The sequence below is a fragment of the Colobus angolensis genome, unplaced genomic scaffold (genome assembly GCF_000951035.1).
Source record: "Colobus angolensis palliatus isolate OR3802 unplaced genomic scaffold, Cang.pa_1.0 Scaffold359, whole genome shotgun sequence".
Lineage (NCBI taxonomy): Eukaryota > Metazoa > Chordata > Mammalia > Primates > Cercopithecidae > Colobus > Colobus angolensis.
In genome coordinates, this window is record NW_012116921.1 from 1310260 (window position 1) to 1326343 (window position 16084).

At 39.3% G+C, this 16084-nt stretch overlaps 1 protein-coding gene across 2 annotated transcripts in view; it reads left to right on the forward strand.

Annotated features, from left to right (window-relative positions):
• Positions 1-16084, forward strand: part of AK5 (adenylate kinase 5) — a 292705-nt gene that overhangs the window by 59275 nt on the left and 217346 nt on the right. For both annotated transcript variants that reach the window (XM_011953156.1, XM_011953157.1), the window contains exon 6: positions 2424-2615. In XM_011953156.1, the coding sequence (XP_011808546.1) occupies positions 2424-2615 (192 nt within the window). The remainder of the gene's footprint in view (positions 1-2423; positions 2616-16084) is intronic.

Here is a 16084-nt window from a genome sequence, read left to right on the forward strand (position 1 = left end):
TCCCAAAGTGCTGGGATTAGTCTTGCTCTTGCTGCCCAGGGTTGAGTGCAATGGCACAATCTCAGTTCACTGCAACCTCCGCTTCCCGGGTTCAAGTGAATCTCCTGCCTCAGTCTCCTGAGTAGCTGGGACTACAGGCACACGCCACCACACCCAGCTAATTTTTGTATTTTTAGTAGAGATGGAGTTTCACCATCTTGGCCAGGCTGGTCTCGAACTCCTGACCTCACGATCTGCCTGCCTTGGCCTCCCAAAGTGCTGGGATTACAAGCATGAACCAACGCACCTAGTCATTTGAACAATGTTTTAAAGACAAAATCAATAGGCAACAGTGATGACTTGGATAGATAGAAGTTTTGATGAGTAAGGGTTAGAATTGATACTAAGTCTTCCAGCTAAGAGATTTAGGACAGGAGTGTTGCTACAGTAAAAATAAATAAGATGAGATTTTATTTAGGTAGGAAGTTGCTGAAATTAATTTTTGCCGAGTCACAGGTAGCATTCAGACATAAATAGAGCTGTCACATAGACATTTGAAAATACAGAACTGGGGTGCTGTTGAAAGTCAGTGCTGACAGTGGAGATTTGAACTTTATCAGCTAAAGGTAGTGGCTGAAACCATAACAGTAGAAGGACACGGAAAGAATGAGAACTTGGAGAGGGAGAAGAGTATGATCTAAGCCTTGGAAAACACCCCCACTTCAGGGATCTGAGGAGGAACAAATGTGAGCAGAAGACAAAACAACAAAATAAAAAATAAGAAGTTAAAGGAGAACCAGAGCCACATAGAATTATGAAAACTAAGAGATAGTAACTGTGGCTAAAATGTATTGAGCACCTGGCATGAAGCATACATGCTGTGTATTTTATATTATTTAATCTTCATAATAACTCAAGGAGGCAGGTTCGTGTATCTCTATTTACAGATAAGGACATAGAGGTTTAGCAAGATTAAATTATGTGCCCATCGTTCAGCTGGTAAGTCCTGGGGCAAAAAAACTGGAATCCATGTCTCCCAGCCTCCCAAGTCCATCTTTTAACTAATGGTCTCCAGAGTGCACAAAGCAAACCACTGTGATATGGGAAAAAAATCATTAAAATTACAATAGTAGAATCCCATCCTTTAAAAATTGTATTTTTATACATATTTTACAATGTGCATTCTGTACTAGTATAGTAATACATGCATATCATATGTACATGCATAATTAGTAAATTAATAAGTAATTGGGGTATATGCTTAAAACATTTACTAATGTGAAGATGCCGTAAAACACTTTGGAGATTATTGCTTCAAACCACTATGCAAACTGTCTTTTTGCCTTCTCCCATTCTCAGTTATAAGATGCATTCACCTCATATAGTCGTGTTATGTTTTAAATGCAATGCTAGTTCTAATTTAGTTAAATAGAAACTTTTTACTTCATAGGTTCTTTTCATGCCACTCCTCAGTATTTTCTGAAATTTATGAAGACCTTTGGGGCCTTTCAGTACTTTGTGATAGTGAAAGGAACAGAGGCCTTAGACTAAATAGACTTGAGTTCAAATATTAACTTTTACTTTACTGACCATGTTTTCTCAGACAAGTACTTTAATTTCTCAGAGCCTCAATTTGCTCATCTATGAAATGGAGATAACATTTACCTTGCAGATTGTTGTAAAATTTAGCAATATCTTTTTTTTTTTTTGAGACGGAGTCTTGCTCTGTTGCCCAGGCTAGAGTGCAATGACATGATCTCGACTCACTGCAACCTCTGCCTCCCAGGTTCAAGTGATTCTCCTGCCTCAGCCTCCTGAGTAGCTGGGATTACAGGTGCGCGCCACCACGCCCGGCTAATTTTTTTGTATATTTAGAAGAGATGATTTCACCATGTTGGTCAACCTGGTATCAAACACCTGACCACGTGATCCACCCACCTCGGCGTCCCAAAGTGCTGGGATTATAGGCATGAGCCACCACGCCTGGCCAGCAATATCTTAAGGAAATAGCACCGGGCCTGACATACAGTAGATAATTTTTAAATGGTACCAAATAGTAATCATAGCAATAGTACTTATTTACTGTAGAGAACACCTGTGGCCCAGTAGTTCCTCCCCTCTAAAGTCAAGTCACATATACAATATTTTTAGCAAAGTTTGGCTGAGACTGTTCTTAATTCAACTTGGAAACTTATTTGAGCACGTATAAAAAGTGTTGGCTACTGCATATGGCCACATGAGTTAGGGAATGCTATTTACATGGACTACAGTGGGAAAGGCTGCTCCTGGCCTTGGGTAGAACAGCAGTCCTGGAAATATACTGGCAAAAACATACAGGGCCAAATATATGGCAGCCTCCACAGAACAACAGGAAATGGATGCAGCTGCCCACATGCATTGGTTGGTATGTTGAATACCTCTCTGTTTGTTGATGCTCTCCACAGATCTGTACCCCCGACTTGGTGGTATTCCTGGCTTGTGCTAATCAGAGACTCAAAGAAAGATTACTGAAGCGTGCAGAACAGCAGGGCCGACCAGACGACAATGTAAAAGCTACCCAAAGGAGACTAATGAACTTCAAGCAGAATGCTGCTCCATTGGTTAAATACTTCCAGGAAAAGGGGCTCATCATGACAGTAAGTTAGCTCAAGTTTTACAAGTCCAATACAAAAGCGCTCTTTCAGATCTCTCATTAGCCTATGTTCTCATGTAGAAATCCTCTATAACTTAAAAAGTGGCTTTTTGGGGGTACAGAACCAATGGGAAAAAAATGTATCATTTTGACCTGATTTGCCTTTTTAAGCCATAATGTTTTTTTTAAAACGTTCATTTTAATTTAATTGATTTTTATGAAAGAAGATAAATTTTAACCTTGGCCAAAATTCTTTAGTCCTCAAGTAAAATAATGTTTTAAAATAACCGTCTGGGTGATTGTAAGCAGTATTTGTCCAGTCTCTCCACTCTTCTGTCTTTGGAAGCCTAACAAAATTGATAGACCACACAGTTGATGTGGGGTGATGATAGATTTAAGCGTTGTTTGTCATAATGTACTACATAAAGAAATGAGATTCTGACTTCACAGAAAACGTTTCCTAAGGGTTTGACTTGTCATAAAGAAGTGATAATGTGTCAAAATGGGAGGTAGTCACCCTTCTGCTCCTTTGATGCAATGCAAATATTAATGTTTTCCTAAAATTTTAGTTTGTTTTGTGGCTGATGATATTCAATATGCCAATGAAAGATGACACTGAATCATTAGTTTGTACAGTTTTTAGAATCTAGAACATTAGAGGTGAAGGTTCAGCTAAATTTATGATCATCACAACATCAGATTCCAGTATGAAAGTGTAGAGGAGACAAAGAGGATAATGGGTCATCTGAAGAAAGCACTTTATGCAAGAAGACACTAAAACCACAGCAGCTCCTTGACAGCTGGATGGTGGCAGACCTTGGCAGAATCCTCCTGTCAGCCCTTGGACCCGGGCCAGTGGACCAAAGAGTTTTGTCTAGTTGGGTTACAAGCCTCTGTAGAAAATCTAATCAAAGCGATCCATGCCCATTGCAATAAAAAGCACATAAAGACTTTTTTTTCACAAATTTTAGGTAAACCAGCTGAAGCCCATCCAGAGAGCTCCTGTGATCTTAACAATTTCTGGGTTAAAACTCTCTTCATTAGACTAGGATGCCCTCGGGCCTGAAAGAGACAGACATGACATTTGAAAAATAATTTCTTTGCAATCTTTTTAGCACCATAAAGAAATATGCAACATGATTTGCTCTTTGAGTCAAAGTTGTCGTGTTGCAGAATTGTAAATCTGATCTGGAAATTGTTCACAATGCCAGGGTTCATATTTTGATTTAAAGCAGGCATTGAGTAATTGAAAAGATTTGGGAAAATCAGGGTGGATGCTTCTGTGGCTATGTTTTGTTGGGGTTGTTGTTTGTTTTTGGTTTTTTTTTGTCTTGTTTTTTTGAGATGGAATCTTGCTCTGTCGTCCGGGCTGAAGTGCAATGGCACGATCTTGGCTTACTGCAACCTCCATCTCCCGGGTTCAAGCGATTCTCCTGACTCAGCCTCCCAAGTAGGTGGGATTACAGATGCCCGGCTAATTTTTTGTATTTTTAGTAGAGACAGGGTTTCACCATGTTGGCCAGGCTGGTCTCAAACTCCTGACTTCATGATCTGCCCACCTTGGCCTCCCAAAGTGCTAGGATTATAGGCTGTTGTTCGTTTTTCTCACCAGTTACCAACACTAACTTCCACATTGTATCATAAAAAAAGAAATTTGCCCTACAAACCAAACCCCAACTGTAAGGTGCAAGGCCAGATTTAATTGATATTTGCAAGGCTCAAAGGTGTTACCAGAGTGTCTCTGATTACTCCCTGCTTGTCACATTCGTCATCACAAGCAGAGCAGATTTCTCAAATGAATGCAGAGTGGAGATTGTTAATTTACTAATATTTTGCATGGAGGTGAAATGCCATTGCCTCTAATTGAAGGAGTCAATAACAATGTGGATGACAGCCTGTAACCTCACTGCTAAAACCAAATGAGCTTTAAGATAAATGCTTCTAATTACTGAGATAAAACTTGCCTAGTAAAGTCAGCTTTTAGAAAGCAATGAACGCAAACACAGGCTAAGCTCTGGGGAATATAATTTGAAAAAATTGTCTGACAAAGAAGCAAAACACGTGTCCTCTTTTAGAACCTGGATCATAGATTACTGCTGGAATTAAAATATATTTGGTGACACTTCTGCTTTTAAAGATGAGTTAAATAATAAAAATGATCATTTATATTAATAATAAGCATGTTAAGATTTTAATAAAAATCTGGAGATTAATAGATAAAGCCCAAGTATTTCCTTTTCTCTGTAGTTTTTTTTTTTTTTCCTTTTCTCCTACCTGCCCCTCCTAATTCATTCATTTACTCATTCAGTAAATATTTACTGAAAACCAGGATACTCTGCTAGGGGATAGGGATGCAGAGCTAAGTAAACAAAGGGTAAGGATCTTTATTTTGACACTGACATATTGCAGGCACCTAGAACAGTACCTGCTCACTATATAGTAAGCTTCAGGAAATGAACAGAGCTTACAGCATGTGAAGAAAGAGATTAAACAATCAGTTATTAAGTGTGATGACTGTTGAGTTATTATGTGTGGTAATTGTGATGAATTATTAAGTGCAATAATGGAATTCCCTGTGATGAATAGAACAGACTGTCTCCACACTCCAATAGCATTAGTCACTTATCTCTGCACAGAGTTCTGAAGGGCCACAGAGACCATGTCCCTGTTTAGTACAGTTGAGAAACTTCATGTTGGTACTCCTCTTCTCTGGGGGTTTGGTGTCTGAATCCTGTCACTTGGAATCTCAGTTCCATTGCCATTTAATAATTTCATGATCCCCTACAAGGTACTAGCCTCTAGGACTTGATCTCTCTATCTGTAAATTGGAGACAGTGTTACCTACCTCATAATATTGTTGTGTGGGTGAAATGAGGGAATATACATAACATGGTAGATGATGGTAATGCAGAGGGCGTATTTTAAGATGCTCCATGCAGCCGCTTTGCCTGATTCAGATTCCAGCTGCACCACCTACCACCTGTGTGACTTCCTGCAGGTTACTTATCTGCTCTGCAACTCATATGCCTTACCTGTAAAACAGGTATAATCATCAATCCTACCTCAGCATGATTGTGAGGATTAAATGGATGTCAAGAGCTTAAAATGGTGTCTAGAATATTGTAAGGGTAAATGACATGATTGATAGTCTTGTATAGTTTTTATATTTCTTCTTCTCTCTTCCTTCCCCAACAAATGCTCATCTTTTAGAACCTACAGTAACCACTAGCAATTCTGTGCTCTTTGAGGGAACTCTGTTGCCTTTTCTCCAATACATAGGTTATTGAAGAAATCCAAAATGAATAGGTTGTAAAAACTTTAGACATAATTCACCTTTTTCTTTAAAGGTATCTATTAATCAGTTATAAATTTGACTCAGTGTCTTCTTTAGCTTCTATAGTGTCTGTGTAATCAAGCTATGTAATGGCAGTGTCTGTATAGTAAGAGACATCATCCCACTCTTTGTTCTTGTTTACTTCATTGACTATATCTGTTGGCAGATTTGACTAGAGAACAAACCCAGTTTGAAGAGAAAACCTAATCAGATTAGCCAAGAAAAACATACTGTTGCTAGAATACTGTATCTTACTGACATAGTTCCCATTACATGAACTTCTTCATTTTTATTCTTGTATTATACATGTCTATATGCAGTCATGTGTGCAAGTATGAATGAAAATAATATGAAATCATAAGGCTGGTATATTAAAGACTTCTTCATAGAATTTTCTCACACATATTTATGTGTTGTCTTTGACTTACCGTGAGGTCGGATGTAATTCCTCAATACATCTTTTACTGCTTTACGCTTGTAATTAAAGATTAGGAGGCTGTGAGTTCCCAACGTTTGTCAGAAGATTTTTCTGGTAGTTTAGGTATTGCTGGATCAAGGAAAGCTACTTTTAGTATTGCTGAGTAAGCTGTGTCTCTTGACATGTTAGAGCACTTGAACTTGAAACTGTATAACTCTTGAATAATAATTTCCCTTTTATAGATTTTTAAAGTTCTAATAAAATGTCTGTTTCATGATCATTTTTAATCTTTCTTGTAAAAGTTTTTTTTTCAACTAGTCTTCATTTCAATCAGTCTCACCAAGTTGGAACACTTTTTTTTCTTTTTTTCAATTTATATTTTTTGTACATGAATAAGTTATTTAGTGGTTATTTCTGAGATTTTAGTATGCCCATCACCTGAGCAGTATTTACTGTACCCAATGTGTAGTCTTTGATCCCTCATCCCTCTCAGGAACCCTTTTTTAAGAAGCAGAATTAATTAAGACAGGTCAAGTTTTTGTAAGTTTGATGAACTTTTTAAAAAATATATGCAATTTTGTTTATTTTTAAAGAAAAAGATCTTCTTAAATTATGCAAAAAGAAAAGTTCAAATGCAATGTATATGTTATTTTCCAAAATGCATTCAAAACTTTGTGCCATTAAATGTTCTATTCAGCCAGAAAAACATGGAATTCACCAGGGAAATGGATATACACTTATGTGCATTGAACAAATACTACTGAATATTGGTAATAATCATTAAAATCCACATTTAGCTTTAGACTGTGAGGTAAACAAATGGTCATTTTCCTTCTGGACTTTTTGTAGGAGTATAACTTGAAATCAGAGGTAAGCTGTGGTCACAGGATGTATGAAGAGGCCCGCTAATTCATACCCAGGTTTACCAACTAAATCTCTTCAGCTGGGAAAGGCAGAGGCCAAAAAAAGGTTAAAATCAGGATTATTTATTGTTCACCAATACCAGGTTTCCTGGGAAGTGGTCGAGGAATGTGAGGAGGGCTACAATGGCATTTAGCAAGGCTGTATAGACCAATGATTCCCTAATTCTAGTACTTACTAGGCCAGAAAAAAAATATTTTTTAAGTAGGGGCAAGATGGCTTTTTAATTTTATAAAGTGAAGGCGTCAGAAAAAAACTCCCAATACTTGCCTTATTTTTCTAATTTTGCTGCGGATTGGGAAACACTCATCACAAACCAGCATCAGTATTGGGAAACGAGTGACACAGAGAGCACAGTCCTGTCAAACTACACCACTGTTTATTACCAGACATTGCCCCCGAGTCCCAGATCACCCCATTCACACTACAATTGCTTCATTTGCCCCATATCACTTCCTTCAAATTTGATAATCCCCGCATTATGCATTTCAGATTTACCACTGAAACTATGCACAGTTGACCCTTGAATAGCACAAGGTTTGGGGTGCCAGCCCCCGTGCAATTGAAAATCCACTTGAAACTTTGACACCCCCGAAACAGAACTACTACTAATAACTTACTGTCAACCAGAGCCTTACCAATAACATAAACAGACGATTAACACATATTTTGTATGTTATACATATTATGTACTGATTCTTACCATAAGGTAAGATAGAGAAAAGAAAATATTACTTAAGTCATGAGGAAGAGAAAGTATATTTATTATTCATTAAGTGGAAATGGATCATCATAAAGTTCTTCATTCTTGTTATCCTCACATTGAGTACACTGAGGAGGAGGAGGAAGAAGAGGGGTTGGTGCTTCTGTCTCAGAGTGACAGAGGTGGACCAAAGTGGACCACGTTCTTCAAACCCAGGTCGTGAAGGATCCACTGTAATTCCCATCCCATCAGACACTCCTAGCCAAAGGAAAAATAAGTAGGAAGAGTAAAAGTTAGTTTAGAGAGAACTGCTGAATAATTATTTGTTAACTGACTTCACATTTCCTAGGAACCAACACTAACATTTAAAGTATAATAGTTCATTTATCCCTAAACTCTCGATGTACAGCCACTGGTTAATTATCACCAACTCCACTTAGCATCACTGCACAGGTGGTGGAAATGGGAAGAAAAATAACCCAAAGGAGAAAAGAATTTTTTTTTTGATACAGGGTCTGTCTCTGTTGCCCAGGCTGAAGTGCGGTGGCATGACCTCAGCTCACTGCAACCTCTGCCTCCCAGGTTCAAGCCATCCTCCCACCTCTGCCTCCCAAGTAGCTGGAATCACAGGTGTATGCCACCATGCCCGCCTAATGTTTTGTATGTTTTATAGAGACAGGATCTCGCTTTGTTGCTCAGGCTGGTTTCGAACTCCTGAGCCAAAGCAATCCACCCACCTCAGCCTCCCAAAGTGCTGGGATTACAGGCATGAGCCACCACAACCAGCCAGGAGAAAAGAAAACTAAACAGCATAAACACCTAACAGCAACCCACCTAAACATAAGAAAAGCAAATAAACGCGTTTGATAACAACTTGCCCAAACAAACCCATTCTCCTAAAATTACTAGGAAGAAAATTCCATTACAGCTTCTCAATAGGTAAGGGGTTGATGCGTTTTTAATGTGTGACATAATGAAGCTGTATTTCCTTTAAGTACCATCACTTATATCCTGTTTGAGCATCCATTGTCATGTAAACGAAAGCTCCCACTAATTCCTATTTGGTGGATTTAGTAACTGAGAAAATAGTTGAGGAAGGGTTTTTAAAGGTTAATAAATAGGAAAGGCTGTGGAAGTATTCTGGAAGATATTTATTTAGGTGACAATGATATCTGTTTTGACCTGGATATATGGTCCTCTAAATTGCTTTTCAGTTGCCAGAGTGTATTTAGATTAAGTAAACAGTGCCTTCTGGCACAAAACCTGATGCTGATAGAACCTCAGTGAGAGCGCTGAAGCAACATGAGAGATACCGTATCCATTTCTGACTGGAATAAAAAGCAGCTTAAAAGGAATCACATTCTCTGGGCAATAAGCACTTATCAAATCTTACTGTGTGTAGAGCTGCCAAGATGGTGCCGCCCTCAGAAAAGTCCTGTTGCTTCCCTAAGGAGCTTGCCATCTCTGGGGATTACTAGTGTTGGCCACTTAATTTACCTATTTACATACTTATTTGTAATTTTGGTTTTAAAATATCCAGAACTAAATCGAAAAGTGAATCTGATTACTTTCATATACTGTCATTATTGTGGGTTCTAAAACTAAAATGCCGTGATCACAATTTCTCTTTCTGATCTTTTGGATGGAAAGGAAAATAAAAGCACAAAGATAAAGCCATTTGCTCACAAAATGGCAACCCGCATATAGCAAAGTATATCATCCACAGTCCTGGGCAGCAAATTCTACTGGTTCCTGAACAGCATCAAAACAACAGGAAGAACAAGCAGATACCACATTTATAACTCATTCTGGCATTCTGTCTCTGTCATAAGCAATGCCCTGACTCACAACTTTCCATACCCAAAGCTCCCTCACTTCCAGTCGTCTTCACACCCCGTAGGCAGAAAGCAAACCAAATGACTCAGCAAATGCATCTCTCTCTTGAAGTTGGAAACTGCTGCTGATTATATGACAGTCCTACTGTCAGCATCGGATGAGAAGAGCTCTTGCACCAAAAATGCAATATTTTATTGTGATGTTTTGCACAGGTATTAACAGGAAAAATAAGGAAGAACTTTAAAAATGAACAACTTCCTCCCCCAACAGAATGTAAAATATTTTTCTGTTGATTTTATTATTACAGACACTCATGAAACAGAGTCCAAAGAGCCCCATGAACAATTTTTTAACCAACTGAAGTATAAAGCAAGGCCCTCACATGATAACTATAAAACAAATAATGTGGACAAAATCGAGATAATTCAAGTGAAGACATTTGGAGATTCACATTAAGAAAATTCCGATTCCAAGAACTGTTTGTTATTGACAAGTCTGTCTATAAATACTTTAGTGAAGGTCTGTGCTATTTCTATGGACTGTCTTCAACAATACCTTGTCTTTTTAAATTTTTTAAAGCAAAAGAAAACAAACTACTAAATAGTTGGTAGCTAAATATCATGTCATACTAACAACTTCCTAAAACTCCGGTTTCAACCCTACAGGTTCTATATGTGTACACACGCACACACATATTTTTAGCTGGTTGATTCTCCAGGAGACACTCTGTGATCAGAACAATAATGTTGACAATAATGTCAACAAATATTCCAGACTTCAGAGTTAGGTCTTCATTTACTTTGAAATGTTATACTAAGACTTACTGGGAACATGAGTAAGAAAATAATATTTTGGGGCCAGGTGGGGTGGCTCATGCCTGTAATCCCAACTGTGGGAGGCAGAGGCGGGTGGATCACGAGGTCAGCAGATCGAGGCCATCCTGGCTAACATGGTGAAACGCCGTCTCTACTAAAAATACAAAAAATTTGCCAGGCGCGGTGGCGGGCGCCTTTAGTCCCACCTACTCGGGAGGCTGAGGCAGGAGAATGGTGTGAACCTGGGAGGCAGAGCTTGCAGTGAGCAGAGATCGCACCACTGCACTCCAGCCTGGGTGACAGAGCAAAACTCTATCAAAAAAAAAAAACAAAATAATATTTTTGGTAATGTCCTTAGACTAAATTTTTTTCATGCTTAAGGCCAAACTAATTGGAATTAATCAATATATTTTAAAGAGAGATGGCACTATAGTTAAAGTAAATGCCCCCCCCAATAAAAGAAAAAGAATAAGCATTTAAGGGTTGCCAGTCAGGTAAATACAACAAAATATTATTAATAGATGGTGCCTTAGAAAACAATAGCTAACAATTCCTGAGTGCTTAATATGTGCCTAGTACTATTCAGAATGTTTCTGTTCTCACTTATAAGTGGAATCTAAACACTGATTACAATTACCTATATAACAAATTTGCACATGTACCTCTGAACCTAAAATAAACATTAGAAAAAAAACTAAAAAACAAGCCAAAAATGTTTTGCGTGTGATAACTCATTATTTCTCGCCTAATCTTGTTGGGGCAGATACTATTGTTATCTCCATTTTGTAAATGAGAAAGATGAAAGCATGTGAAAGTGTAGCCTACCAGGATCCCACAGGAGCGGTGGAGTCTCAACCCAGATCACACTGCTGGCCCCAAAGGCTGTTTTCTGATCATTCTGTTGTTCGTTCATTAAAACGCTTTATCCAGGCCCTTGTCATTTGACAAGCATCTCTGTGCAGCTGTAATCTCTTCATTTCTGTTTTTTAGAAAAGAATAAATGGGAAAATTAATTATATTTGGTACATTACATTGAGAAGTTTTTAAAGTAATTTTTACTAGGTAATAGATGTAAAACAGTTAAGATAATTCATAAAATTGATTAATCTAAGCACACATTAGAAGCAAAGAAATTATACTACAAATGGCCAATTGTTGGACCTTGTATTTTTGTTTATCTATACTACTATCTCCTTCTTGCTCAGTCCTACAAATCAAACATAAAACCAAGCCTTCAGTTCTGGGACAGGCAAAGCACTGTCCTTGTCTCCCTTAAGCCTTACAGTTCCATTCAAACCATTTTATTGAGGGCCTATGTATTCGTGGCACTCTTTTCATCAGACAACAGTGATCCTCCTTTTATTCAACAGCTATCTGTTGACATGCCTGATCATGACATTTTCCCATATCCAAGGTACCACAGCAGGCACTGCAAGGAATACAAAGATGATATGGAGCCCGATCCTGTCTGCGGGGAGTTTGTGGTGCAGGCACACAGACGATAGAAACATAAATAACTTGAACTCAGCTGGGGAAGGGGTACGTGCCACCACACCAAAGTAATATAACAGGCCAGGAAGAATAAAGGGCAGGGAGTGAGTTCTTCCTGGAAAGATTAGGGAAGGCTGTCCTGGAAACACTGAGCCTTGAGAGACGGGGAAAGTTGGAACCCAGAAATAGGAAAGAAAGGCACGATAAGCAGACACAGGACATGAGTGTAGAACAGAGTACTGAGAATTAGAAACCGGGGGACAGAGGTGCTGTCATCAAACTGAGCAAGGCACTGAAGTGCTAGGCTAAGGAGGAAGGGTTTTTCTGTTGGCAAGTGCCAGATTGAAAGGCTTGGAGCATGGGAGTGACACAGCTAGAAATATTAAGCTGGTAGCTATGTGTGAAACAGTGAATGGAGGAAGCATCTGGAAGGGATGTGACAAGGGCCTGGACTGGGATAGTGATTGAGTGACACAGGTTTTACTTCTCCGTAGGGCAGACCTACAACCATCTGGCACAGATGGCAAACATGGGAGTAATTGAAAAAGTGCTCTCAGGAGAAATAGCACTCAAAAATCACCTGCCTCTGAAGTGTAACATAAATTTTCCCAGTTTAACCATTTTGGTTTACCCTTTGGATAGTGCTCATGGCAAGGTTGAAAGGAAAGGAGATAGGGAAGGAAAGGGAATGTAATCAGGACTCTGACAAGCTAAAGCATTATCAAGTGACATTAAAATCCAAGCAAAGAGAAAGTAGATTCAGTTGAATCACCAGTTTTTCTTTCTACTAATAACTGTTTCAAAATAATTCATTGAGTGAATAAATTAATGAATTAATTCAATCATTATAGGTATATGTGGAACCATTTATTTTCATGGCAGACAGCCCTGCACATCTTGTAGCAGTGAGGACATAATTCCATTAAAGCACTGTGCAATAATTGGTCTTCACCAAATATAAAACGTTTGTTTCATTACAATAAAAGAATAACTGAGCCAGGCACGGTGGTTCATGTCTGTAATCCCAACACTTTGGGAGGCTGAAATGGGTGGATTGCTTGAGGCCAGGAATTGAAAACCATCCTGGGCAACATGGCAAAACCCCATCTGTACCAAAAATACAAAAAATTAGTTGGGCATGGTGGTGCGCACCTGTAGTCCCAGCTACTTGGGAAGCTGAGGTGGGAGGATCACTTGAGTCCAGGAGGTAGAGGTTGCAATGAGCCATGATTGCAGCACTGCACTCCAGCCTGGGCAACAGAGCAAGACCCTGTCTCTAAATAAATAAATAAATAAATAAATAAATAAATAGCTGTGGCTTAAATAAACAGGTTTATTTGATGTGTGTAAAAATATGTTCAGAAATGGATGATCTAGGGGTGGTACAATGACTAGATGGTATCATCAAGGACCCAGGCCCCTTCTGTCTTTCTGTTCCAACATCTTTAATGCTTTCTCAGAGTGACAAAATGACTACCACTGCTCTGGTCATCCAATTTACCTTCCACACAGAAAAAAGGTGAGATAGTAAAGGGCTGGGAAGCCACAGCTATTGTCTGTCTTTAGGCAAGCAAAAGCTTTCCCATATACCCCTTCTGCCTCCCTCATTGACTGGCTCCTGTGTCTCATTGGTCAGAAGTGGAGCATGTGTTTCCCCTACCTTCAGGGGAAGCTGCAAAACGGAGTTTTTAGCTTTACAGCCTCTGATATAGAGGAAGATAAAGGAGAAAGGAGCTAGAATAAATGAATGAGGCAACCTATTAACCACCAAAAGGTTAAAAATAATCCTTTTTTCTGTTTGAAAAGATATGATAAAGTACATTTGCAAGTAATTCCTTTTTTTTTTTTCTTGAGATGGAGTTTTGCTCTTGTTGCCCAGGCTGTAGTGCAGTGGCGCAATCTCAGCTCACTGCAACCTCTGCCTTCCAGTTTCAAGCGATTCTCCTGCCTCAGCCTCCCAAGTAGCAGGAATTACAGGCGCCCGCCACCACACCCGGCTAATTTTTGTATTTTTAGTAGAGACTATGGTTCACCATGTTGGCCAGGCTCGTCTCGAACTCCTGACCTTGTGATCTGCCCACCTCAGCCTCCCAAAGTGCTGGGATTACAAGCGTGAACCACTGCGCCTGGCCCATTTGCAAGTAATTCTATCAAAAACAGTTAAAATAGAAAATGTGCTTAATAATATTAGTTACTTTTCAGTAAGCACTTCCAATATACCAGACTCTTTATTCACCTTATATCTAATTCTTCCAGTCTTTTAAAATTAATGAAAGAAACAGAGGCTCAGAGAGGGTCAGGAACATGCCATAAAGCCTGAAGCCAGTAAATAAGGGAGCTGAGGTTTGAAATAGGTTCTATTTTGTAGGATCCCTCAGTTAATGATAAGGAATTGAACCAGAACTTATGTCCAAGTAGAGTTAAACCCCCCTCTCAAAACAGCCAGAAAATATATTGATAGTGCCTGTTAATGTGAACCTGGAGGTTTTTGCTAATTGAGAAGCGACAATACCTGCTAAAAGGTAAACTGAGGCACGATAAAATTTGAAAGAGTTTATTTGCACAAACAGCGATTGATGAATTGAGCAACTCCAAGCTGGAAATGGTTCAGGAGATCAAGCAAGGGATCACAAGGGGAAGGCTTTTCTGGAGCAAACACGGAAGGAAGTAAAGAAAAGAAAATATTTGATTGGTTACCATTATACAGTTGCCTTATTTGAGCTATCCTTCTGGAGAGTCCTTGGTTATATAAGTTATTTGGCAGCTTCTGATGGGTTAGCCTTAAGTTTCATTTTTTCTTTAATATAGGCATTTACAAGAAATAGCACAAGTTTTGTTTATGTTTGCAAATCGAGCAAAGTTAAGGTCACTTATGAGACCTAATTGGCTTTATCTGCTCAGAGATTCTTCAAGTCTGGTCTCCATTTTAATTTACCTTTACATACTTAACTATACTTTTTAAAAAATAAGAAATTTGTTTCTAGGAGATGTGAAGAACTAACATACTGTATCAAGCGCAGCGCCTACTGGTTTACACATTTTAAACTATTTTAATCACTCACCTCTGTCATGTAGGTATTAACATTATTTAGTGCCAACCGGGCATGGTGGCTCAAGCCTGTAATCTCAGCACTTTGGGAGGCCAAGGCAGGCAGATTGCCTGAGGTCAGGAGGTCAAGACCAGCCTGGCCAACATGGTGAAACCCTGTCTCTACTAAAAATACAAAAATTAGGCAGGCATGGTGGTCCATGCCTGTAATCCCAGCTACTCGGTAAGCTGAGGCAGGAGAATAGCTTGAACCCGGGAGGTGGATGTTGCAGTGAGCCGAAATCGTGTCAGTGCACTCCAGCCTGGGCAGCAGAGCGAGACTCCGTCTCAAAAAAAGAAAAAAAAATTAATTAGTGCCTTGTGTGTGTCAGATGTTTCTATTTAGATTATCTCATTTCAGGTAAAGATACGAACTTGCTGCCTTTTCTTAAATAAACTCTAAACTCTGCAGTCTGACTCTTGCCTCACCCACTCTGCATCTCACTCTGACATTACTCATTGGTCCCAGTCTGCCCTGCTTCACCCTTCAGACTCAACTGCTGTTGTCTTCCTCACTATAATGGGCTTCCCTCATCTGTCTTTTTGCCTCCCACTCAGCTGGCCTCTGGAGGGTCCTTCTCCAGGCACAACTGCAGGATGCTTCCATCTAGTTTAACCCAACCTGGCAGGTGGGACACAGGCAGGTATGCAGACACGCCCCTGCTCTGAAGGAGCCCATGGAGAAAAGGGAGGAAAGGAGATCAGTGAGTGGTCTCATTGCATCTGACCATTGTAATGATAGGAGGAAGGATGTGCAAAAGGCTGCAAGAGGGAGTAAATTGCACCTGCCTTTCCAATGATAACTCTGGTAGGACTGGACGAACTTGACACTCTGTGGAACAGAGATTATTCCATACATTCAAAGAA